The 25,077-nt window shown below is 38.6% G+C and overlaps 1 protein-coding gene across 8 annotated transcripts in view; it reads left to right on the forward strand.

The window, feature by feature from the left end:
* LOC136864408 (atrophin-1) overlaps positions 1 to 25,077 on the forward strand; it is a 755,035-nt gene that overhangs the window by 378,431 nt on the left and 351,527 nt on the right. For 7 of the 8 annotated variants that reach the window (XM_068226264.1, XM_068226266.1, XM_068226270.1 and 4 more), the window contains 3 exons: positions 12,295 to 12,417; positions 13,910 to 14,020; positions 14,174 to 17,445. In XM_068226264.1, the coding sequence (XP_068082365.1) occupies positions 12,295 to 12,417; positions 13,910 to 14,020; positions 14,174 to 17,445 (3,506 nt within the window). The remainder of the gene's footprint in view (positions 1 to 12,294; positions 12,418 to 13,909; positions 14,021 to 14,173; positions 17,446 to 25,077) is intronic. The other variant, XM_068226267.1, reaches the window with a different exon arrangement.

The raw sequence follows: 25,077 nt of genomic DNA on the forward strand, positions 1-25,077 counted from the left end.
AATTGTTTGTCCAACCCTTGTTTCTTCTGTCTACGGGGTCGGGTATGAGGTGAGATGAATCTGTTGTGGCGGATTTTTATGACCAGATGCCCTTCCTTACGTCAACCTTATCTGAGGAATGAATGAAATGAGATTAAATGAATGACGTGATATAGGAAGGGAGAGGGTGAAACCCGGTGCCGGCACATAACCTTCTCCTGTCGAATAGCACCAAGGGGCTGCTCAAGGCTTAATGTCTCCATCCAATGGACGAATCACCATCATCAGCGTCGCATGCCCGCACTCCGTATGAGCACTGCGGAGAGGTTTGGAATTTAACCCAATCTTTTGGCACGCAATCTAGTGATTACAAATTGTATACCATGACCTGCCGGCCAACATTCTGACCACGGTGTCAGAACGTTTAGACTTCAATGCCATAACGATCATAGCCACCAGGCGGGCTAAGGAAAGGGTCAGTAATAAAATATTGAAATATGTACTACAATCTTGAATGTTGAAGACATAAAAAATAAAACATGTATTCAATCGTATATATCATAACTTATTAAAAATATTATAAAGTATTGAGGAACTGATAAGAATGGTATGCATTTATTTATTAAACCTCTGCAGACAAATTTTTTCCTAGTGTGGTCCTGTGATAGTCATAGTTACGGTTTTCTTCAAGAAACCTGTACGTTTAAAATGAAGGCAAAATGAAGATACAAAGTCTTAATATACTGCAGTATGAATTATTTTAACACTCAAAGATACACTCTATAAGCAATAAACTTCTTGTTAAACAGTCAGTTTTCCCTTTTCCCACTTATATTTCTTTCCCGTATGGTGCTTCTCAAAGCAAATTCCAGGATGAATTCCAGGTTTCTTGGTGCATGTGATGCAGAAATACAGAGTTTCTCTTCTTCTGCTATTCTTTTTTCCTGTTGCTGCACACTGCACAGTGTTTAGAATCTCCTATGGGATTAGAATATATGAAGTGAGGCTTCCCATTAAAGTATGTGGTTTCTTTATGAAGTCCAGGTCAGCTGGGCAATAACCTCTCCAGCCATTGAATCACTGCCATTTGTATCACCTTCACTCTCACTTTCAACTACATCCACTTTGCTAGAACTGTTGTTATCACGCTCAGAAACATTGAATTCACTTTCCATAACAGATAATTCATCATCATTGCCATCAATTTCATTAAAAATGTAGCTATATCAGACGACTTAGCACTACCCTGGCTGTGCGCTGCCATTTTCACACCCGACTAATGTAAACAACTCCTCATTCTTTATTTACCTGTAAAAAACCTCTAAGAACAAAGTTTAACCCCATCTGGAAGGCTGTAAAATTGCTAGAAGTTCCATACAATAACTAGATGTCAGCAACACACATAATAAGCTTTACACCTGTTATAGTTACCATGGAGACAGCTGGCGGGTATATCCTGACATAATTTGCATACAAATTTTTATTTTTCTATTCCACCTATTCAATACAGTTGAATTCAATACAATTGAATAAGTGGAATAGAAAAATTAAAAAAAAATTGCATTCACATTATAGCAAATTTCAATATGGGTCTAAACATGAGAATAGTTACATGTAATATATCCTGACATACGTCCAGAATAGGAAACTAGGATGTCGGGAAATGCCTGACCGTGTTTAGCTGTTCATGACTATATATATTGATTCTAAAACAACTTTCCATTGAACCTTGTTGAGATTTTGTTCAGTGGGTTTTCTCACAGTTTGTTTCATATGATAGGGCATGAATGCATGCATATTTTGAGATTAGATAGTGCATGGAAATCCGGGCTCTAGTTATCACTAAGAAGGTGTTTGGATACGTTTTTGCTGCAGTGGGACCCTTTGGTTACTTTATTGTGAGTAAGGATTCTCAGATGGACAAAATTCCTAAGCACAGTCTAAGTGCAGATGTGTTTTGTTTGTCTGAAAACGTGAAGTATTGTCATAACATTTCACCACACTCCTCAGTTAAAAGGAAAACCCGGTCATCAGTTTCACCCCCAAAAAATGAAACTACTGATGACACTAAGAGCCATACTTTGTCACGTGAAGAACAACTGCTTATGTTCCTTTCATCAAATTTACATAAATCTTTTTGCCTTTTTCTCTTGTTTTATGGATATCTTTGAGAATCCTTAAGTCTTAAATTATACTCCCTGTATTTTAAGAAGAGGAAATTTCATTCTGAGATAAGATCTGCTAATGATGTATTCACTTTATTAGGGTCTGTAGAGGAGTAACTGTACAATGATATGGCATATGTCTCAAATGGAGTACATTATGAACATTAATGCATATAAAACAATGTTAATGAGCTATGTTTGAAGATAATGGATCACAGAATATGTACATACAAAATTCAGAGTTGTCTGCTTTTTGGGAATTCGCTCTGAATTTGTTGTATTTCGATACATTTGTACTTTTCAGAGACCAATGCTCTGTAGGTCTGTTTTGAGTGCATATATTGGGAGAAACAGAATTTGAAAATGAAGTGGTCGACACTGTAAACAAGAGAAGCCAAACAAAGAAAAGGCCTAAAGCAATACCGCAGTATAATTTCCATGTGTCTGGTGTTGATCGGCAATACTTAATGCTAACATGTTATCCCTGTGCAAGGAAAACCATTTGGTGGTATAAGAAAACATTAGTGCATATATTCCAGATGGTGTTGCTCATTGCCCATAATTTATACTGAAGGTTCTCCAGAGAGAAAGTCTTTATATGACTTCTGACTCTCTCTTATTCGATATCTCATTTCATCATCAGCAATGCCAGCAATAAAACCTAAGTTGCCGAAAGTAACAAACCATCTTGCAGCGAAGCAGAAGGTAAATGATAAAGGCAAATCAAAGAGAAGGCAATGTAAATTGTACTACAGAAAGGGGAAAAGAAGTGACTCCCTTTACTATAGTCCTTAGTGTCCTGAAAATCCTTTATTTAGACCTTTGTTTCAGGATTTACTATTTGTGCTAGACATGATGCGAATGACTGCTCATAATCACTACTGCATGAAAAATAAGTTACTGAACCATATTATTGGTGTAAACGATTATTACATAACAATGTAACAATTTTCTACAACACTACTTAAATATGCTGTAATGAAAATGCGCACACACACGACGCATATGTGCATCTATCAGCACATAGGATATTGTATCGTCCTTGAGTACCATTGACGCACGTGTGCGTCATTGTTAATTTTCATGTCTTAGAGTAAAAATTTCACTTAAACTACCATCTACTACCTTCTTACTAGTAGAAAATGTAGAAAAAATTATTGGCTCCTAGGGTGATTTATAACCTCAATTAAGGCAGCAGTGAACGTGTTAATAAATGCCAAACTGTCCTCCATGTTTGGTTCAGAGAGAATTCTGTGGAAAAGACTAGGACATCTCTCTTATTCTTCCACTTAGTCACTTTTACACCATTAGCATGCTGGGATGTGTGTGCACCTGCAGGAATTTTGCTTTAGTCACTTTTTTAGGATTACATTTGTGATCACATTGTTGTTTCAGTGCAGTAGATGTTGCCATTCAGCAACTGCATGGCTAACTTGTAGCTGTCATAGAAATTGTCCATGAAGAGAATGTTGTACATGTTGACTGAGCCTATTGGTATGATACTGCTTGTTTTGGTGTACGCAGGTCAAGCAGATATTGTGGGAGGTAAGGGACATGCCACTAATATTATGCTGAAGTTGGAGGGAGAACTAAATATAGGACACTCGCTCTTCATGGAAAACTTTCGGCACAACTTGATTGACACATTCAAAAAATACCTTTTTCCATATTGTATTGAATAAATGGACACAGTAATTTTATTCAAGAAAGAATTTTACTTATTGTATCTTCAATACGGAACAAAATGAGATTAGTTACTTGTAACTTCGCATTATTGTCGACAACTACACTTCACTTGAAAAGAAAGGTGAAGCAATGGTAGATTCCATTTCACCAATTGAACAGCTGGAGTCTGATATTGAAAAGGCTTGTGGTGAAATTACTGCAGCTATTAAACTAAAAACAGTTATGGACAAAAATATCAAATATAAAACTTTGGATCTTTCCTTGTTCTTGAATCAAGTAATGCTGTTCCTTGCTATAACCCCTGAATAACCTCATAACTAAGGCCCGGATGTTAATGTCATCAAGAATATTTAAAAATGCACTAAAAATGACTTTATTAAATTACCTAAAAGTCAAGAAAATCTATTATAAAATGTAGAACACCTTTAAACATCCTTCAGAAATTAATAGGTTAGACACAAACTCAGATATACTCTGGAGCAAACACTACTCCATGGATGGGACTGAGGAAGATTTAACACCCAATGATCCTCCCCACTTCAAGTATGCTCCAATCACATAGCTGATGCAGAACACAGCTTTTCAAGGTATAAAATCTTGCTGGCAGATAATCGCAGATCCTTCACTTTTTGTTTCCAATCGTACTTCTAAATAAAATTCTGTAGAAATTAATTTCTCAGGTTGTCTCTTACAATTTTTTACATGTTTCTGTGGACCTTAATTCCACAAATCATCTGTTATTATTTTGAGTTCTTTTTAAATAATTTATTTTTCAATCATTATTCATTGTATTGTGTATTCTGTGTCCTTGAGCAGCCTCCAAATAAAAGGCCTATATTACGTACTTCGTAAGTTGGGGTCAGAAGGCTAGCACCTCAACCGTCTGAGACACTCAGCCCGGCTTGTGGGGGGAAAAAATGTACAGGGTTCTGACTGTGAAGAAACTGCTTCAATACAGATTGCTGAAGACATTCTCCAGTTTTCCCAGATCTCGTCGATATTTATATCGCTGGTGAAGGTCGTGAGGAGAATAGGAAGACTTTTTGATAGAAGAAAGGAAAGATCGTTCCAGTTAGTGCGGGAAAAATTATATACTGTTCGCAGGTTCGATCCTGGCTCAGTCCGGTGCTATTGGAATGTCTTCAAATACGTCCGCCTCATGTTGGTAGATTTACTGGCAGGTAAAAGAACTCCTGCAAGACTAAATTCCGGCACCTCAGCGTCTCCGAAAACCATAAAAGTAGTTAGTGGGACCTAAAGCAAATAACATTGAGGAATCTTTTTAAAATGATCGTATCCTCCTTTGAATTGTTACTCTTCATAAGATCTATTATGAACAATTGCCTTTGACTATTACTGATTGAATAGAATAGATTTATGCTGGTGTTAGTGTGGATCGAACCTCCCATCGTGTTCTTAGAATGTGTGCCTAGTGGTTGATCATCTTATTGTGTTATATCAACGAGTGTTTTACCACAGTAAGAACAACAACAAACAGTATCAAGAAAACTCTTTGTGTTCACTTAAAATTTGCTTCTATACACGTTTCAAATCTTTTGGTTCATCTTTAGCAGAAATCAGTTATACATCATAATGATTAAAAACACTTAAAATTGAAGAATTGATGTGTGGTCTTAATCTTGTGTATAGTCCTTGTCTTGAATGAATTCATGATCTTAAGGTTACAGTTATGTTTGCACTGGTGATTCACTTATCTCGAGTAATAGAATAATAGAATGTCAGCTAATGAGAAAGATAATCTCTAATAAATGTCTGGTATAAAAGTTAGCTGCAAGTAGGGAACTTAAGCTGGCAACAAATATTTTAGTGTTAGGATTGCCTGCAAATGAAAAGTGGGCATATTAATTCACTGGAAAAGAGAAGAAATTATAGAAGTGTTGACTTTGTTGTTAAATGATGAATAACAAACTGACGTCCTGTTGTCCAATCAAATGGCCATGCCCTTGTGTATGGTCTAGTGTGAACTGAGATGTTTGGTGCAGTGGACTGGAGCTTCTACTGCATATTTAGCTACCCTTATGAATCAGTGTATTTTGGCTGGCCAATATGTTTGAAGTTGTTGTTGTTGTTATTATTATTATTATTATTATTATTATTATTATTATTATTATTATTATTATTATTTATTTTCCACCCATTGTAGGTACAATTTATGGATGGTGAATGGAGAAAGGGCATAGCCCCACATACACGAAAGTGCCCCCATCACCACTTAAAATTACAATATTCAAATATACAATTACATTCTATATAGTGTGCTTATATACAGTTACCGTATTTACAAGCATATTTACATACTACTCACAAGACATGGTCAACATTCAAGTAATTCGACACACACACACACACACACACACTCACTCACACTCACACTCACACTCTCTCTCTCTCTCTCTCTCTCTCTCTCTCTCTTTAGCTAGGCCGGCTCACTCGTACCCATATACAGTACAGTCTCACTCACTCGGGATCACATAAACTTTCATCCGACCTCTCACTCATACCGAAAATTCACACAGTAGAAAAATTATGTTATGTATGGAAGGTTTCATTATATATACATCCTTTTTACCTCTTTACAAAATTTATCTGGAGGTAGTTCTTTTATCTGTGGTGGGAGTTCATTCCACAGCCGAGCAGAACGATTAAAGAAGCCACTTTGATATGATACTGTTCTTGCAAATGGAGGGAAAAGGGACACACCTTGACCTCTTTGAGCGGAACGATAGTTCAGCTGTAAGCAGTTGAAAGGGTTTATATGAATGTTACCTGCGAGGGATTTTCTCAGAAAAGCAATATCTATTTGTTTACAGAGGGATGCTATGGAGGGCAGTGACCTGGCTGTATTTAAATGACTGTGTTGAGTAATTAGTCGTTCTGCTCGGCGTTGAACTCTCTCTAGTTTCGTCATGTTCTCCACTGTAGTAGGGTGCCAGGAAGGAAGCCCGTACAACAGTATTGGCCGTACTAATGACAAATAGGCTGTCTGAACTGCTTTCTTCCTGGCTCCCAGTAGAGATCTGCGGATGAATCCCAGGACTCTGTATGCTTTGCACCGTATTTCCTCTCCATGCTTGTTCCATTTTAAATTGCTGCAAATGTGAAAGCCAAGCAATTTTATTGAGGTGCAGGGCATCAAGTTTTTACCACATAGTGAAATTTGGTGTTGTAACTGTGATCTTGCTCTCGTAAAGTGTGTATATATTTACATTTCTGTACATTTATAGTCATTCTATTTATTTGGCACCACAGAGCCACATTATCCAGATCTGACTGTAGCTTATTTACGTCGTTCTCATTGCGTATGGCTCTGTAAATGATGGTGTCATCAGCATACTGTGCCATAGAAGACGATACACAACTTGGCAGATCCAGCGTAAATATAGTGTACAGAAGCAGTCATATCACACTACCTTGAATCACGCCCAAGGTGACTAAGGTTTGTTCTGACCTGACCCCACTGAACACAACGCTCTCTGTCCGACCTACCAGGAATGATCGAAACCATGCCAGCATTTGCCTTGAATGCCATAGTTGTTAACAGTCGTTGATGAGGTACCTGATCAAAGGCCTTACTCCAGTCGAGTTACGCAGTCCATTTGGGATATATTAGACTGGTCCAGGGAATGTTGCCACTCATCAATTACTGTTGTTAAAGGTGTAGTGCAGGATTTCCCAGGGAGGAATCGATGTTGCTTGTTATTCAACAGGTTTCTCTCATTCAGAAAATCCAGCACATGTTTAACAATTAGCCGTTCCATGCATTTACATAAACCAGATGTAATTGAGACTGGGCGATAGTTGTCTACATTTTCCCTGTCACCGTCTTTGAATACTGGAACGACATTTGCTTTCTTCCATTCTTCTGGCACAGTCCCACTATTAACTGAAATGTTAAATATTGCACAAAGAGAAGGTGCTAATGCTTCTGCACAGCAATGGAGAATTCTGGCCGGCACGTTATCTGGGCCGCTCGCAGCATGAGGTCTAGCTCTCCGAAGACTTGTTGCAACCTCGTTAGCAGTGAAGTACAAGCTAGTTAGGGGTGGAAACAGAGGGGTTGTCCTTGTAGTGAACATGCCTTCATCCTTGTCAGCCGTGGTGAAGTTATTTTTAAATTTACTGTTAAACATGTCTGCTATTTCTTGGGGAGAGGAAACCGATAGTCCGTTGTACTTGAAAATGGATGGAGCACTGTTGCCGCTTTTGTTTCTGATGAAAGCCCATAGCTCTTTACTATTGGAACTAAGGCTGTTGATATATGAACTGTAGGCATCACGGGTTAATGATTTGAGTTTGTTCCTAGCCATTCTGTACTACTCCCACCTACTGTCAGTTGGGTTTTCCTTCCATTTCCTGTATAAACAATTTCTCTTTCGAATACCCGATGTTATCTCTTTAGTGATCCATGGAGTTTTTCGCTTATTAGAGATGGAAACTTTCGGCACAACTTGATTGACACATTCAAAAAATACATTTTTCCAGTTTTCCCAGATCTCGTCGATATTTATATTGCTGGTGAAGGTCGTGAGGAGAATAGGAAGACTTTTTGATAGAAGAAAGGAAAGATCGTTCCAGTTAGTGCGGGATAAATTATATACTGTTCTGGAGTGGAGTTTTGGGGAGGGTTTTCTGTAGGTCAAAGTTGTAATTATAGCTTGGTGATCACAGAATCCTGGTATTACGTCCAGGGACTGGACTGATGATGGAGAGTTAGTAAGGAACAGGTCTAGTGTGGAATGGGAATTTTGAGTAATGCGAGTCGCTTCGAACACTAACTGATGAAGAAAAATGTCGTAGAAGGTGGAGAGAAATCTATTTGCAAGAGGATTGTTTGGTACTGGGGCGGCATTTCTAGACCAAGTAATTTCCAGATTGAAGTCACCGGCAATATAAATTGCATCGTAATTATTCTGCACTTGTTGAACATGCTCCAGTGAGAAGAGCAATGCATCGTTCATTGTTTGCGAGGACTTCGGTGTACGATACACTGATCCGATTAGGAATTTATTATTACCGCATGTAATTTCCACCCACACGGCTTCAGCTGTTGTCTCCAACTCGGGACGCCTAGTTGGATTACACTCTGGTTTTGCAGCAATAAGTACTCCGCCTCCTGTGGTTATGGTCCGGTCCTTACGGAACAAGACAAAAAAATCTGGTAGCACTTCTGAGTCATTAATTGTGCCTAAAAGCCATGTTTCACTGATACACACATTAGAGGGATCTAGGCTTGAGAGCGAAGTGAGAATATATTGTTTTCTACCTGGACGTAAAATGCGGCGTGCGTTAAACGCAAAGAGAGTTAGATTATTATTTACATATTTACAGTTGTAGCTATTTACAGAGTCTCTGGTAACGTCACTGGTATTGGAAAAGGAAGAGTTCGTTAGTGGTGGCATTTCGCATTGCCAGCAAGTCCACATTCTTCCCCCCTTCTTTAATTTCCTGTATTCTGATGTAGAAATTTGTGCACATGTCCTGTGACTACTTCACGGACAACTGTTACAGTTCACAAATAATTGGTTACGACGCCCACTGCTTTCACATACTGTACAATGCTGGGGTCCGGGGTTCAATTCAATGTCTCCAATTAACGCGAGAGTTAGGCACCACAGTGGCCGCCCAGCAATCGGAAGTCTGACAACTCTGCCTTCCCCATCACAACGCGGCCGCCCTATTGCCAGCAGCCCGAGACTTTCACTGCCACACCATGTGAGACACTTAAGAGAACATTTCTCACTTACCAACAGTTTTTCCAGTACATGAATCTTCTTCAGATCACCACAAGACTTATCCGAATACACTGTTACACTTTTCGCGTAGGTCACGGCACTTTTTACCAACAATACTATAATTAATGCACGGAGAACACTTGTAACCCCCGGCATGCACGCCGCCATCTTAAATAGCCTCCTTGCTCAAAACTGTCTTACATTGTTTCCAAATGAAAGAAACAGGCAGTGAGGTTATTGAGTCTTCTGATATAAGAAGAGCGATGATAATGTGATTAGCTGGCTGAGAATGTTGTATATACAATAGATATTCGCACAACTTAGTGAACTGCTGATAAACGTGCAGAGATCTCGTGGTCATGCAGGCATCAAGGACTGTGTGCTACGTGTAAAATATCCCAATAGACAAGAAATAAAGGCTGGTAAGTTCTGGGATTTGCAGAGCCTACTAGTTTGTACCACCTATGTATGCCTCCTTTTATCAGTTACTGAGATGTGATAACAGTACAAGAAGTCTTCTACTGGGAAATAAGAACAGGATATATTCCAATATTCGGGTAGGCCAATTATTGATCATTGATTCTTGTGTGTTGTAATGTGATAACTGTTAATTCATCAAAAAAAACTTGAAACAGATCCGTTTCATTATCCACTGTATTCCCAGAACCTTTCCTTTTACAATACAAACAAAGTGGAGTATTATATACAGTAGTACAATACCTAATCAGCACATGCCAAATATTCATTGTTCTTTTCACTAAAATGAATAATAAGTGCATATTATTTGTTTATATTTTAACTCATGATTTGTGTAATGTTGTCCTTTTAAGAACAAGTTACAGTAATTTCAATTCCATGTCCCATTTCTACAGAATAAATGCTTACACAAATTCCTCTTTCCTGTAAACCTATTGTTTTGTAGCATATGCCTCTTTTCCACTGGGCCCCTCAATTATATACCACCACCTCTCATACACTGGCAGCCAACATTCAAATGGTGAATATATATATATTTTTTCACTAATGGTACTAGAACTGGCTAACCATTGTGTCACACCATAAAGACATCACGCATTAACAATCGTGATCACCTGGCGGGTGTGCTTATAGTATCGTAGTCTATGGCGTTCGTCAAATACTTTCCTTCTGTGTTCTGGGTTGTGAGATTAAATCCAGTGCAGTCGGTTAGCATTTAAGGGTACTTATATGATAGACGTACGTCAGTATATTATAGCATTAATACTGTTAATGAAAGAGCTTCGATCTGAAATTTTTGAAATAGTTTAAAACTTTTACATATAATTCTGTTGGATGCATGTTTTTTTGTTCACTGTTTCTGCAGTTGTCTTCAAATTCAAGTGAACAATGCTTATTAATGCAAGTTAAATTATAATTGGGAGCTGGATGTTAGATTCTGCTTTGTACGCTTCATTCTCATGAGCAACTCCATTAAGGGCTTGCTACCTATAGTGAAAGACAGACTTCTTTTATTTTGGTCAAGATATTTCATGAGGTAACCGGCAAGTTTGGAAGTGATGTTGGTAAAAATAACGTTAAAGTAATTGAATAGATTATGTTTGGCCAGCATGGCATTCTGTGGGGATGTGCTCAATATATGACAATCTTGGGGTAAATTGTTTTGCTCTATTACCATTTTTGAACGTTGCTTTCATTTTTCTTATTTGCCTTCAATAACATTGCAGCGCTTTTCAGTTAAAGGCTTTCCAGTTGATCCGTTATCTATCTATAATTAGCACATTTTTCATGGCATGTTTTGATGCTGTTGAAAACTTTGTCCCCTATGCCATTCATTTGCTCTCCTTCATGCAAAAATTTAAATGAAAGGAAAATGTCTGGCATTTACTTGCATGGAGTACATTTACTTCTTCCCAGTTATGTGACCACCTTGCTTTTGAGAAGGCCTGTTATAGTATACTTCCTGGTACTGAAATATATTTGAGGCAAATTATAATGGGTAATTTGATACTTGAAAATGTCTTCTTAACCTTTGGGTTCAAAACTTGCAGATTTACCTGCAGATTATATCTTGGGTTGCACTCTCTTACTTCTTCCACATCTTGGTGGTATTATGTAAGGATATTTGGTCATTATTTGAGTCCTGGGGCAACAAAAATATTTTAATATTAGATGTTGTTTGATATTATAAGTTAACTAAAAGCAAAATATTTGCTGTTACGTATTCTTCATTATATAGTACATGAATACAGCTAGCCATAGCATGTTTGAGGCTAATAGGTCGTGTAATCTCTGCTTCCTTGTTATTATGAAGCATCTTATTAATTTGGGGAAGTAAATAGTGGTAATTGAAAATTACGATATTTGCAGTCTACATTCCTTCAGTGTTAAGACGAATTATATATAAGAGAAAGCCAGTTCTTCAACAGACATGGTAGTGGCTGCATTCTTCAGACTGTAGTTTTAACTTAGTCTTTCTGCCATAGAATTTCAGAATTGATATCAGCAAATCAGCTGTCATTACTGACAGGGCAATCAGTGTCACTGAAATTACAGACATAGGTGCAACTGTAAAGCAAATATGCCTTGTATTTTTTATTTTCTGGTTTGCTAGGCAATTATTTGTTTTCTGTTGCACAGATGTGAGTAGTTTGAGTGTGTTGTGTCAACTCTGCAAAATGTAGAGGGCTTGGTTGCCAGTGTTGGTGCTAGCTGTACAGTTGTTTGCTCTACAGAATGCCCGGAACCGCCCGAAGCATGGCAGTGGTACCGACACTCCTGAAAGTGAGATGGACAAAAAGTCGTGCAAGTCCCCCGCTAGTAATGCGCCCTCTCCTAGTGACAAGAGCAAGAAGAAGGTAAAGTGTTGCTGTGTTTTGTGTTCTGTTTCACCGCAACTGCTGATCCCCCTTCGAGGTGGTTCTTTTGCATTCCTCTTGTCTGGGAATTAAAACAAAAGAATGAGAAAGAGACTTGCCACTCCAGCATGATAACCTATTATTTATAAAGTACAATTTGGTTATCAGTGAATTTGGTTAGAGCTTTGATTCAAAGGATACTACAAGTTACCATTTATTTGAAGAATCATTTTAGGCTAAACATTTTCTACCTTGCCTGTGTTGCTGTTGCTTGCATGTGACGATATTTTTGCTAGTTTAGTGTGATGTGTGGCATTGCATTTATTAAAAACTATGCGTCTTTGTGGCTGGAATTACATGAAGTGCAATCTGTTGATCATATCGTATTACATGAGATTACTGTGTTATTGCTGTAAAACACACTTGAAATATAGTGTTCAAGTTGTACATTCAGTGCAGATTGTATTCAGTGTATGGATTTAGTTTTGGCAAGTGGGTCTTGTGTGGTGTACCAAAATTTATCTTAAAATGTTAAAAGATGTTCTATAAAATTCACTTGAACCAAACATATTAAGAAGTTGCTTGTGAAAATTATTGAATTACTTTTTGAGGGAAAAGCTAACACTCATCAACTCTGCAATTGCTGGAATAAACAGTGGGAAACATAAAGAACCATGTAATGAATAACAACTTGCAGAATGATTATGTAGCTTATCATGAAACATATTATTCTGTTATCAACTGCATCTGGAAGAAAGTGCGAGTAATACTCATGTTCCTCTGTAGCTACTTAATTAATAATTCAAATAACATTCTGCAATAAGGCATAATTGTGGTTTGGATTCAGAAATTGATCTTCAATTGTATCCCTATAGCAAAAAGTGGTTCAGAGACTGTGTAGAAGGAAAATTGGTTAAGTCAAAGAGAGAGAATCAAGCTATAATATAGTGGATGCCTAGTCAGAATTTTTAAGACTGTGCATGTGAATTGGATGTTTTTAAATGGGAGTATATAATTAGTGTATGTTGTATAGATGAGATTTTTTTTTTAAAGGTGGTGATTTGAAAGGAATAGGCTTTGCGATGTCTCCTGTGAGAATCTGATGTAATGAGTCTCGTTCGTAAGCGGTTTCTTCTTTTATATTCTTTTTATACGTGTTAACTTTTATTTCCAAGTCCCATAAAGTGTAATATTAGCAGTTTGTAGATTTGGTGTGGATGGCAGATTTTTTACAACCCTTTCTAGGATCAAGCCTTTTAGTTGTGATTCCATGTTGATAATTTCTCATTGGACGAAAGTATGCTTTCTTCATTCCTTTTTATTGGTATTAAAGTCATGTAGAGAGTAGGATATATTATTTCTTAACTGTTGCAGCTATTTGTAATGTGCATGTATTATAGTACTGTAAAGTTGGTCATTTTGTGTCACTGTCTTCCAGAACCATTCCTTATGAAGAGAAGATGATGAACAAAACTTTCTTCTTCTTTTCTAGTCAAAGCCAGATGTTGCCGGCAAGGGAAGGAAGCGCCCACCTGCAGATGCGGAAACCGAGGAGGAGAAGGAAATCTCATTATTTAAGAGGAAACGGAATGATAGAGCAGATGTAAGGATAATTGTGCCATTAAATAAGTTTGAAATTGTGGTTAATGCTTGTGCACTATAACTTAAAATGTATACTTAGCTCCCTGGTGGTGAGAGTATTTATTTCCCTGAATGTAAATTTGCTGGTTAGCTGTTTCTTTCTTGTCTTCCTCAGAGTCCTGCCGAAAGTTTGACTACTGATAGTGGTTCCATTGTTGATGATGGGGAGAACAATGAACAAGAGAACGATACCTCAGAAACAAGTGTGATCCCTGCCAACACTGAATCCCAAGACCTGGTTGGTGCAGAAGTCAGTCCAGTGGCTACTGACAAAAATGATGTTACTGGCTCGGTTGTCCAATCAATACAGTCTAGCGGTGTAGTGATAGTTAGTGCCAAATCTTTGAATGAAGAAGGTGCAAGTCCTGTATGTGTGCAGAATTTTGGTGTTGGTCTGAATCCAGTTCCTTGTGTTGCTGGCCCTGTGACTGTGGTTGGAATAAAAGTGCCTGTTCCTAACATTCCAAGTTTGGATGATGGTATAAATAACAAGAAAATTTCAGAAGATATTTTAGGTGTTTCTATTGAACATAAAGGGGATACTGACAGAGAAGCTAAGTTAACAAATCAACCCATGTTTGCTCCTCAACAAATGGTGCTGCATACTGAAGAGCATACCAAAGGAGAGAAAGCAAAAATAGAAACTAAATTTATGAAACTTCATGATGAACCACTACGAGCAATGAAGAGGGATGGACGAGATGTCCCTCCAGATATTTCAGAAATGAGGGATAAGGATACTTCTCAGACTTGTTCAAATAAGAACTCTGAAGATGTGACAGGAATTGCTACCATGATGAAAGTTGTTATCAAAGAGGAGATAGAAACAAGCAATGATGGACTAATGAATGTACAAATGTCATTACCAAACATGAATTTAATGATGAAAGAGGAAATGGGAATCTCACCATCTCAAAATATGCATCAGATAACTTCTAATGCAAATGTAATCGGAGTTGGTCTTGGCAGTTCTGTTGGTGGAATGATGGGCAACAGTGGTATTCATGCACAAACACATTTAAATACAAGTGCTTCTATCAAATTAGAACCAGGCCTAATCAGAGATGAACAGCAACCATTATCAATGGATTTGCCTGGGAATGTTGACCAGTCAAATATGACTCCTATGCAGATATCATCTTCCATGCTTCAGGTAACTTCTCCATTGTCAGGTGGTAGCTCTGGACTTTCAACAATGAACCTTTCACACCACAGATCTTCACCTCCCATGATGCAGCTGCCAGCCCATCATTCTCACCTACAGTCTGCTAATAGTGCCTCAGCCGTGATTCGTCAGGCAAGTGATGTCCCACAGATGACCAGTAGTGGCATGGGTATTGAAAAGAATTCTTCACAAATAGTTGGCAGTTATAATGATGAACTTCGAGATTCCAAACCTCAGTTACAAGTGTCAAGTTCAGTGCCTAGCTCTCAGCAGTTACTGTTGCAGCAGCCTTCTCATCAGTCGTACAGTTTTATTCCTAGTTCACCTTATCACCATCATCAGAGAACTCTTAATCCTTCTGCAGATAAAGGTGGTGCTTTAATTCATATAAATTCTATTCCCAACATATCTACGGGCCCATCTGTTGGAAATAGCAATACTAGTCATCAAAATGAACCACAGAACCTGAAGATTAAACAGGAAGTAATTACTCCATCTGATCAAGGAATACAATCTGATCCTCTCCAGTCTTTAAAGGAAGTAAAAATACCTGGATTTTCTAGTTCCAGTTCATCAATATCTCAACCATTACCTGGAAATAGTGTGGGTGGTACACCAAACAGTGGGCCTGAGATGCAGAGGCCTCCTTCTGATAGTGGATCAATTCCATCATTTCTAGGACCTGCTCTGGAAAATATTAAGAAGGAGCCAGATAATTATCCCAGTACTGGAAGCTCAAATTCAGGACTTGGAACTCCAAATGCATTACAAGGTTCTGTTCCTAAAACTCCTCCACCAGCAAAATTGGTCCCAATAGGAACAATTCAGGCGGGTGGTGTTGAAAGTAATGGTAGTTCTTCCACTAGTATTGGTGTAGTTTCCTGCACTCCACCCTTACCTATGGTATCATCTATCACACCACCTGTTCCTCCTCCAACATCCCAAGTACCTGTCTCTCACAGCACTACCAACATGGTCTCATCACGTCTTACACCTAATTCGTTACCTGGTGGCCCAACAGCTATCCCACAACCTGTAATGCATCCTTCCCAGCAAGTATCTCCTATTAGTCGTAGTTCTCCTGGTCACCCACATCCCACACCTCATCCTCATCCTACACCGCATCCTCATGCATCACCCTTCATTGGCCCACCCGGCAGTCATCCAGCTCTGCACCATCATCATCCTCACCACTCGCTGATCCACCATTCCCTCTTTGCAGCTGCAGCTGCTCAGGCTGCTGCTGTTCATCACCACAATCCATACCACGCTCCACATCCTTACGCTGCATATGGTTATCCCTTTCCTTATCCATATGGGCCTCCATTACCTCAACCTCATCCTGTTCCTCCTCCTCATCATTCAACTCCTCCAGCACCCTCGCTCCCTGCTTCAGTGTCGTCCTCTGCCTCAGCCCATTCTCATCGTTCATCACACGAGCCATCCAAATCCGAGACAAGGGCATCGGCTGCAGTTGAGAGCACTACTACATCTATGCATACATCTCATCATTCATCACATTCATCTTCTGTGACCACAAGGAGAGAAATTTCTGCAGCATCTTCAGAAGAAATCGTTGTAAATCCAGCTGCTGTACCTGGAGGTGAGCGTCATCATACACAAGAACTTACGACAACACACCATCACCTTTCATCACATCACTCTTCAGTTCATCATCAAATGACTTCAGAGAAGCAGCCAGGGCATTCTTCTCAGCAGCCAGTAAATCACTCTATGACGATCTCTCATTCCACCACTTCATCTGTGCAACACAAAATAAATACGAAGCAGAGTTCAACCCGTGTCTCCAGTCCATCGTGTCATGTTTCTGCCACACTATCAGCTACTACATCATCATCGACATCAATCTCGTTACCTTCATCCAACCATGGAGGACACCACCACACACATCATCATTCTCATCAGCACCACCACCAACATCACCATCAATCAGCCACGGGAGAGCGGTTATCGCCTGCAAATTCTCTGCTAGTGCCACCAGGCTTGAATGTTCCTCTTCCTGTTGGACAAAGCAGTGCCGCGGCCTCGAGAAATCACCATGGGAGCTCATCAGGTCATCAGCACCATCAGAACCATTCACATCACTCCAAGCATCCTGGTCATCCTGGGCTGTTAGTCCAGCCATCATCAGTGAGTCATCATCCTATTGGGCTAGGGCTCCCTCCTGCCAGTGTGCCTGGATCATCACTTGAAGCTCTAAGGTATGTTATTTTCATAATGTATGATCAGATACTGTATGTGTTTTATAAAGAGTGTGTTCTCAGTTGGTTCTCAGTTTTGTTAACAGGGACACAGGTTGTGGGTGTAGAGATGTAAAATGGGAATAAACTGACTTGATTTCAATAAAAGTGAGAGAATAAAATTACAGTGAAATATCTCATTTACAGATAGCAAAGGGACCTAACAATTTGTCTTTACCTAGGAGGTGTCCTTTGTTGGGATGGAGGTTGTCCTCTCTAACTGAAAATTTATAATACGCATTATATATAGGCCTGCTCTACATTCACTCTTCTTAAAATCCTTAACACTTGTTCAAGGTTCACAATGCAGATTTATAATGAAATTCATTTCTTGTACTTTCACTGTTTAAATGAAGTGGATTACTTAAATTACCTTATATTTTTGGAAACTTATCTTTCCTCTTGGCATTGTTTTCATGCCAGTGCCTTAATATGCAGTCTTTCTGCTGCAAAATTGTACTTATTTCTTTTGTTTTTTTCTACACAGAATTTTTGTGCAGGCGCATGAATACTGCATTAAGTTTCCTTCCACTCTCTCGATTTCACCTTTACATGTAATTAATATCATAATGGAACCGTATTGAAGTTGATATATTAAAATTATAAAATTTTATTTACAACCACCTATTCAATGCATTACAATATACTTTTTTTTTGCTAGTGGTTTTACGTCTCACAGACACAGATAGGTCTTATGGCGACGATGGGATAGGAAAGGCCTAGGAGTTGGAAGGAAGTGGCCGTGGCCTTAATTAAGGTACAGCCCCAGCATTTGCTTGGTGTGAAAATGGGGAAACCACGGAAAACCATCTTCACGGCTGCCGACAGTAGGATTCGAACCCACTATCTCCTGGATGCAAGCTCACAGCCGCGCACCTCTAACCGTGCGACTAACTCACCTAGTACAATATACTCATTGGATTATAGTATAATCATGAAGTATTTTAAATAATGGGACATGTTTCGTTCGGCATAGTGAACATCATCAGCCATTAATGCAGAAAGACTAGGTCAGGGCCCTGAGTTTAGAAATATTCAAAATAGTATCCTCATATCAAAAGAGTAACCGTGTCATGATAAATGAGTGATCATCAACGATCAACACAATATGAACAATAGACTTGAGATTGTAACAAAATATGTGCAAAATAAAAACAAGTATTTATCGTGAAATGCATTAACAGTAAACAATCTGTAAATTAAAAACAATCATGGGGTTGTTAAAGTATGACAATAGGCGTTGTGGAATTCAAAAAGGTACATCAATGCGTGAAGCGTGGATTAAATGAAAAATAGTGAGGTTGGAATTCCTTCAAATTGATTAAAAACAAAAGTTAAAATAAGGTTTGTTGAATCATAGCGTGTCCAAGTTGAACCAGTCAAGAGGCGCATAACTGTAATACAGACTAATGTTTACATATGACGTGGACACCAATGTTTGTGAATTCCATAGTAGAGACACAATCTTGATACCATAAGAGTTCAAGTTGAGCGAGTCAATATGCACGTGCTAGCAATAAGACTAGGAAACTGTATGTGACGTGGAACACCAAATAGTGGACTCCTTATAAGTTAACGGCAAGCTTGAACATATGGGGAGTTCTAGCAATCCTTAGGTGAAAGAGAGCAGATTATGGGGCATATTGAAGTTTGGAATCTGAAAAAAAAAGAGGAATGAAAGTTGAGTTGATAACAGAAGATGGAAAGGAAAAACTGAAATTGAAAAGGAAGCTTACCCCTGGAGCTGGTATGAGGTGTCCGCTAGCGTTGGCTGCGTGAAGCAAACTGGTGTGTGGCCTTGTTACTGCTTCTAGTATTGTACGTATGTATACGTAGAGGCGGCGAGTGAGTCTTGTGAAGGTGGGGGGCGGCCGATGCCTTGGAAAGGTCAGATGCACATATTTTGTTACAATCTCTATTGTTTATATTGTGTTGATCGTTGATGATCACTCTTTTATCACAACACGGTTATTTTGGATATGAGGATACTATTTTGATCATTTCTAAACTCAGAGCCCTGACGTAGTCTTTGTGCTGCATTAATGGCTGATGATGTTTGCTATGCCGAACGAAACATGTCCCATTATTTAAGATACTTCACGATTATACTATAATCCAATGAGTATATTGTAATGTATTGAATAGGTGGTTGTAAATTTTAAAAAAAATATATTTTTAGTGATTTCAACTTTGTCGCAGATTGTTAAATCTTTACGTTTGGATGCTATGACGTTCGGGACAAAAACTGACTAGTGAGTGAAGAGAAAAAGTGACAGTATGTGTTGAATTGATTGCAGTAACTGGACTTGGGACCATAAGTCGGGCAACATTTTATGACTTGATTAATTTATCTGCCTCCAGCTAATGGTACTGGAGGGGCAGGCGGCTGCGCTAGCAAGTACAGTAGTACTACTATGGAACACTTACTGTCTTCTTGTCAGCAGAGTACATATCTGTAAAACTAATTTCTCCACTTTTGCAATACACACAACATTAGAACTTGAAATCTCATTTCTGTCCATAGTCAGGAGATAGAGCAAGATTAGGAGAAGTGGCCATGTCTTTATCTGAATGTGTCAGTAAACGAGAGTTGATTTTATAATTTATATATTATTCCAGTTGGGACAAAAATGTCTGTCCATGTCTTGGGAGTGTCTGTAAGGAGAGATTTCACTGTACGTACAAAGAGTGAAGAAAAGTTACAAATGAATCGATGACCTCCATACTACGCCCCATTCCCATTATACATATTTGGTCAGATCTCTTTATTCTGCTAGGACCAGAATATGTACACAGTGGATGTCTGAGCATTCTACCAGAATCGTATGAAGAGAACTGTTCATAATTCAAAGTGCATACTGGTTTCAAACTTTCATTAGACACTTTGTCATTCCATTGTTGCAACCAGTGATCATGTATAGTCCCATAAAGAGGAGTTCTAAAGGGTTACTATTATTTTCAACTCCTTTCCTGCCACCTATTAAAAAAAAAATTGTTAAAGGTCGTTATAGATAAAAGCACTTTGTTTTAATGTTTGGTTGGAGTAAGTCTCAGCTTTTGCATATGCTTCTCTAATTTTTCTATGATACTTCTGTGAAGTAGCAGCAGCAGCAGCAGCAGCAGCAGCAGCAGCAGCAGCAGCAATGTTTCCAAAAACATATTCCCCGGGCGTGCAAATGTAGTACCATAAATAACTCTGGACACTGTACTTGTTCGGAGCAGAAACTACCATACATTTTCGAGTGTGATAACTTCTGTTCATCGGGAAAACCTATATGTGATCTTTGAACATTGTATTGATGGAGGTAACAGCCTGAGCAGATACAGGTACATTTGTTGAAAATACCGTTCTGAAATTCAGATAAGAATGTCCTTATTTCTTACATGCCAGTTTATATTACTAACTTGTTTGGCAAGACATGCTTTAGACCACTGCAGGATATCCCTCTTCTTATATCAAATGTATTTCTTGTGGATAGAACAACTTGTTGCACATTTGTTGGTGGTGTTTTGTTTTTTGTTTTTAAATAATATAATGTCTGGCATACTTTAGTGTGCACGGATGAGCTGAGCTTGTAAATGCATCACATCATCATTTCTTCACTCCAGCAAGCCGGGAGCGGTTGTGTACGAGCCTCCTCCAGTTTGTCCTGCCCATCCACAGCTGTTGTTCGTATATGGAATGCCAATTTACATCTCTCATTTCAAGGTCCTTTAAAATCTGCTTCTCCCAAACATCACAAGGTCTTCCTCTTAGGCCCCATTCACAATGCAAACGTAACCGTAAACTTAACGACATAACATAACCATAAAATTAATGTAAAATTTGTGGTATTCACAATGCATGAACGTAAGGAGTACACAGCAGCCAATCAAAACACTGCCATGTTATTTAGCACGGAAGTCGAGTTTTAGGCTACCTCTCAGTTTTATATTTTAATACCTCGATGGAATCGAGCAACATGGTAATGGAATTCATATTACTTCAAACATCTCTTGCTTTGCTCCTGGGAGCTGTGTACATGAAAAGGCGAGCTAAGCAACGGTGCGGAAAATGGGTTCATCACTTGAATCAAAGAAGGTCATCTCAGGGCGATTTCGGTAATCTACTGTAAGAAATGTCCCTCATCCGTTCGTTTTGTACATGTGGATGAAACCTGAACTGTTTAACGCTATCTCACGATTTGATTCCCCTTTCCTAATAAAAATAAGTGTAAGGTCTCCTTTACCAACATCTATGCTCCTAGCTATCACACTCCGATGAGATGTTTGGATGATATCATTTTCGCACACTAGTAGTCTGTCATAATGTTAAGAAATATATAGGGACACTGTTTTATCTTGCCTGGTCGCCAGCGCTGCTAGCTTGCCTCCAGCCATTTACCGTCAAATTTCATTGCTACAGCATATTTATTTCCATATATTCTCTTTGGGCACAGCGTCTTTCTAATACTTTTTCCTTTTATCATTCATACACACAAAGATTATTTTGAAGGAGAATTGCAAGTCTTTCGTTGAAAGAAGTCATTATGTAGCACGCAAAATACGATGTTTATGTCTGCTCTGATTGGCTGGTTCTTAAACCTAACGTAAAATTAACTGCAAGAGCTTGGAGTTTGAAATCCCTTAATTTTACAGACTCGCAGTTAAGTTTACGTTGGCGGATTGTGAATGGTTCCATCAGATAACATGACCGGAAACTTCTGTTTTAACGTTAATTTTAAGTTTACGTTACGTTACGTTTGCATTGTGAATGGGGCTTTAGTCTCTATCTAGGAACAGTGCGGTCAAAGTATGCTCGAGGAGTCCCATGCGGATCCATTCGTTTCATGTGACCATACCATTGTAGGCTCTTCACTTCGAGGCTCTCCAGTAAGCTTCTTTCCAATCCAAGCTGTTGTTGGATATCCACATTCCCGATTTTATCCATTTTTGTTTTTTGTAGACAAGAATGGAGGAAGTTCATTTCTTTTGGCTGAAGATGACTGTTTGTTGATCCGGTAAGTGTTGCTGCTTCCAGACCAGATGTCAGTATAGGTATCAGATATATTTTGTGCAAGCTGATCATGGAAATTAATGGAAATATTTCATTCCAAAGTATTTGACATACAACATGATAGAATGTGGAAGCTTTCTGTATTCTGTTGCTAATCTCTTGATGTATGGTATTGTTCAAGGACAGAACACTATCTAAGTACTGGAAGTTGTCTACAATATCCATCTCATCTCCAATTCTTAGATGAACAGTTGGAGAGTTTCTACTCATCACCAAGCCAACTCTCTTGGTTTTGCTGATTTTAAGACCTAAGTTTGTAAAAGCTTCATGCCAAAAATCTAGTCTAGCTTGTACTTCCGCTTCTGTCTCACCCTATACCATTTCATCATCACCAAAAAATAAGGCATTAGTTGTTGGATTCTTTCTTTAAATTGCTTTTAAAACTTCATCCATTATGATTATGAAGAGGAATCGTGAATGACCACTTCCTTGCTGGATTCGTTTCAAACCAACCTGACCTTCCATCCTGGACCTGGACACAACTCTTGGTTTCATCATATAATTGTACTCGTGTTATGATGTTATCGAGCATTTTCTTATGTCCCAAACATTCCCTTATATGCCTGTGTGGTACAGGGTCATACGCTTTCTTGATGTCCAGAAAAATGGTTATAAGTATTTACCTTTCTCCCAATACCTTTCATAGAGCATTCTGGTGGCAAAAATGAGGTCTACATTTCATCTATGAGGTCTAAATCCATGTTGTTCCTCCTCAAGTGTGGGTTCAACATATTTTCTAATCCTGCTCTCAAGGATAGATTTGTAAAATGGAGATTATGTTGAAAAATATGGTACTGTGGCAGACGGATTTGGGAATGACAGGGTGTATTTGAATCCTCAATAAAACCAACCCACTTTAAAAAAAAAATGTTCATTGTATAATGAACCCCTTTCGTATCAAAGAGCTGCTAAGGTTTTCCTTCACCAAGCTGCCAGGTTCCAAACTGCATAACTGAATATGTGACAGAGAATTGTTTGATTACTCCCTATCAAGTATTTCAAATATGTATGAGAAAGATGGTAATATTACACTGGGACTGATCATAAACCAACTTTTAGGTAGCATTCTGATCCAAAACAGCAGAAATACTTCGAATACATCCTACCAATACTCTATACAAAGAAGAAATTCACAGTGCTGTAGCAGATATCGTACGTTGAAGAAATAGCTCTACCTGCCATCTCTACCACACAGGAATTAGACAAGCAATAATTTTTTTTTTTAAAGGATGGAGATCATCAAAGTCATTTAGCACCTAACACTTCTCTTCAACTTCATAAGCTCAGTATTGATATTCTCCAAATTTAGTGTAGTTTGATGTATGTAAGTATACAGTAATAGATTATATTCTGATAGATCAAAATGTATGGAAGAATGTGAATGATGTCAAGGTCATTCGAAGTGAAGATCTTGGTGGAGACCATAGAATGCTGGTTGCAGTTATTGCAGAAAAAAGGCTCCCCAGAGTCTGTAACAGAAGAGTCCCAAAAATAAAAACCTGGCAACTTACCGAGCCAAGTATAAAGGAAGAATTCACAGGAGGTGTCTGCAAATTGTTGCCAAGAGAAGAACTGAAATTGGTAGGTGAGGAATGGGACACTCTAAAGAAGATTGTGGTAGGTACAGCAGAAAAATTATGTGGACGACAGAGCCAAATACGAAAACATAAAGAAACTGTCTGGTCAAATTATATTTAAAAGGCAGTCAATGACAGAAACTGTGCAAGAAGAACACTGTATCAAGCAAGAATACAGGGAGATTATCATGTAATAGAGGAGAAGCTGTCAGTTTACAGAAAGAAAAAAATTACATATCAAACAGTTAGTTGTAGCTGAAAAGTGGAAATGCAAGGAAGACCTGGCTACCAGAAGAACACAGGATGGGAATAAGAAATTGTTACACAGAATCGTAGACGAATTGGAACTGAATCTATCCAGTCTGCAGAACTTTCTTATGGTGAGGTGACTAGAGATAAGACCAAAATATTACAGTAGTTCCAAAGGCACTTTGAAACTTTACTGAACTGTGATGGAAATGTCACTCCCTTAAATGATTTTGGCAGTAAAAATACTAATAGTTGGACATGGTTGAAAGTGGAGAGATCAGTATCCAAACTGAAAAGCAAGAAGTCAACTGGATCAGATGAATTTAGAATTTAGGGTTGAGATGATCAAGGCTCTTGAAGAGGTTGGACAACAATGGATATACAGCATACCGAACAAAATTTGGAAAGAGAATGTAATACCCAGTGACTGGAAGCAGGGATTCATCATACCATTGTTCAAAAATGGTGACAGGAAGAAATTTACCAACTACAGAAATGTAACTCTACTGTCACATGGCCTGCCCCTCCGTGTTGTCGTATAAAAGCTAGGCAGTACCGGTAGGATAGGAGGAGAGAGAGGTAGGGAAGAGCTGGAAACTGTTTCCGTTTACATACCGGCAGTGAGCAGGCATGTTAGACATCCTATTCATACGAAGGGAGATCAGTGTATAATGCAACACTTTTATGTTCTAAAATCAGGTTGGTTTAATT

Source organism: Anabrus simplex, chromosome 2, assembly GCF_040414725.1.
Source record: "Anabrus simplex isolate iqAnaSimp1 chromosome 2, ASM4041472v1, whole genome shotgun sequence".
NCBI classification, from domain to species: domain Eukaryota; kingdom Metazoa; phylum Arthropoda; class Insecta; order Orthoptera; family Tettigoniidae; genus Anabrus; species Anabrus simplex.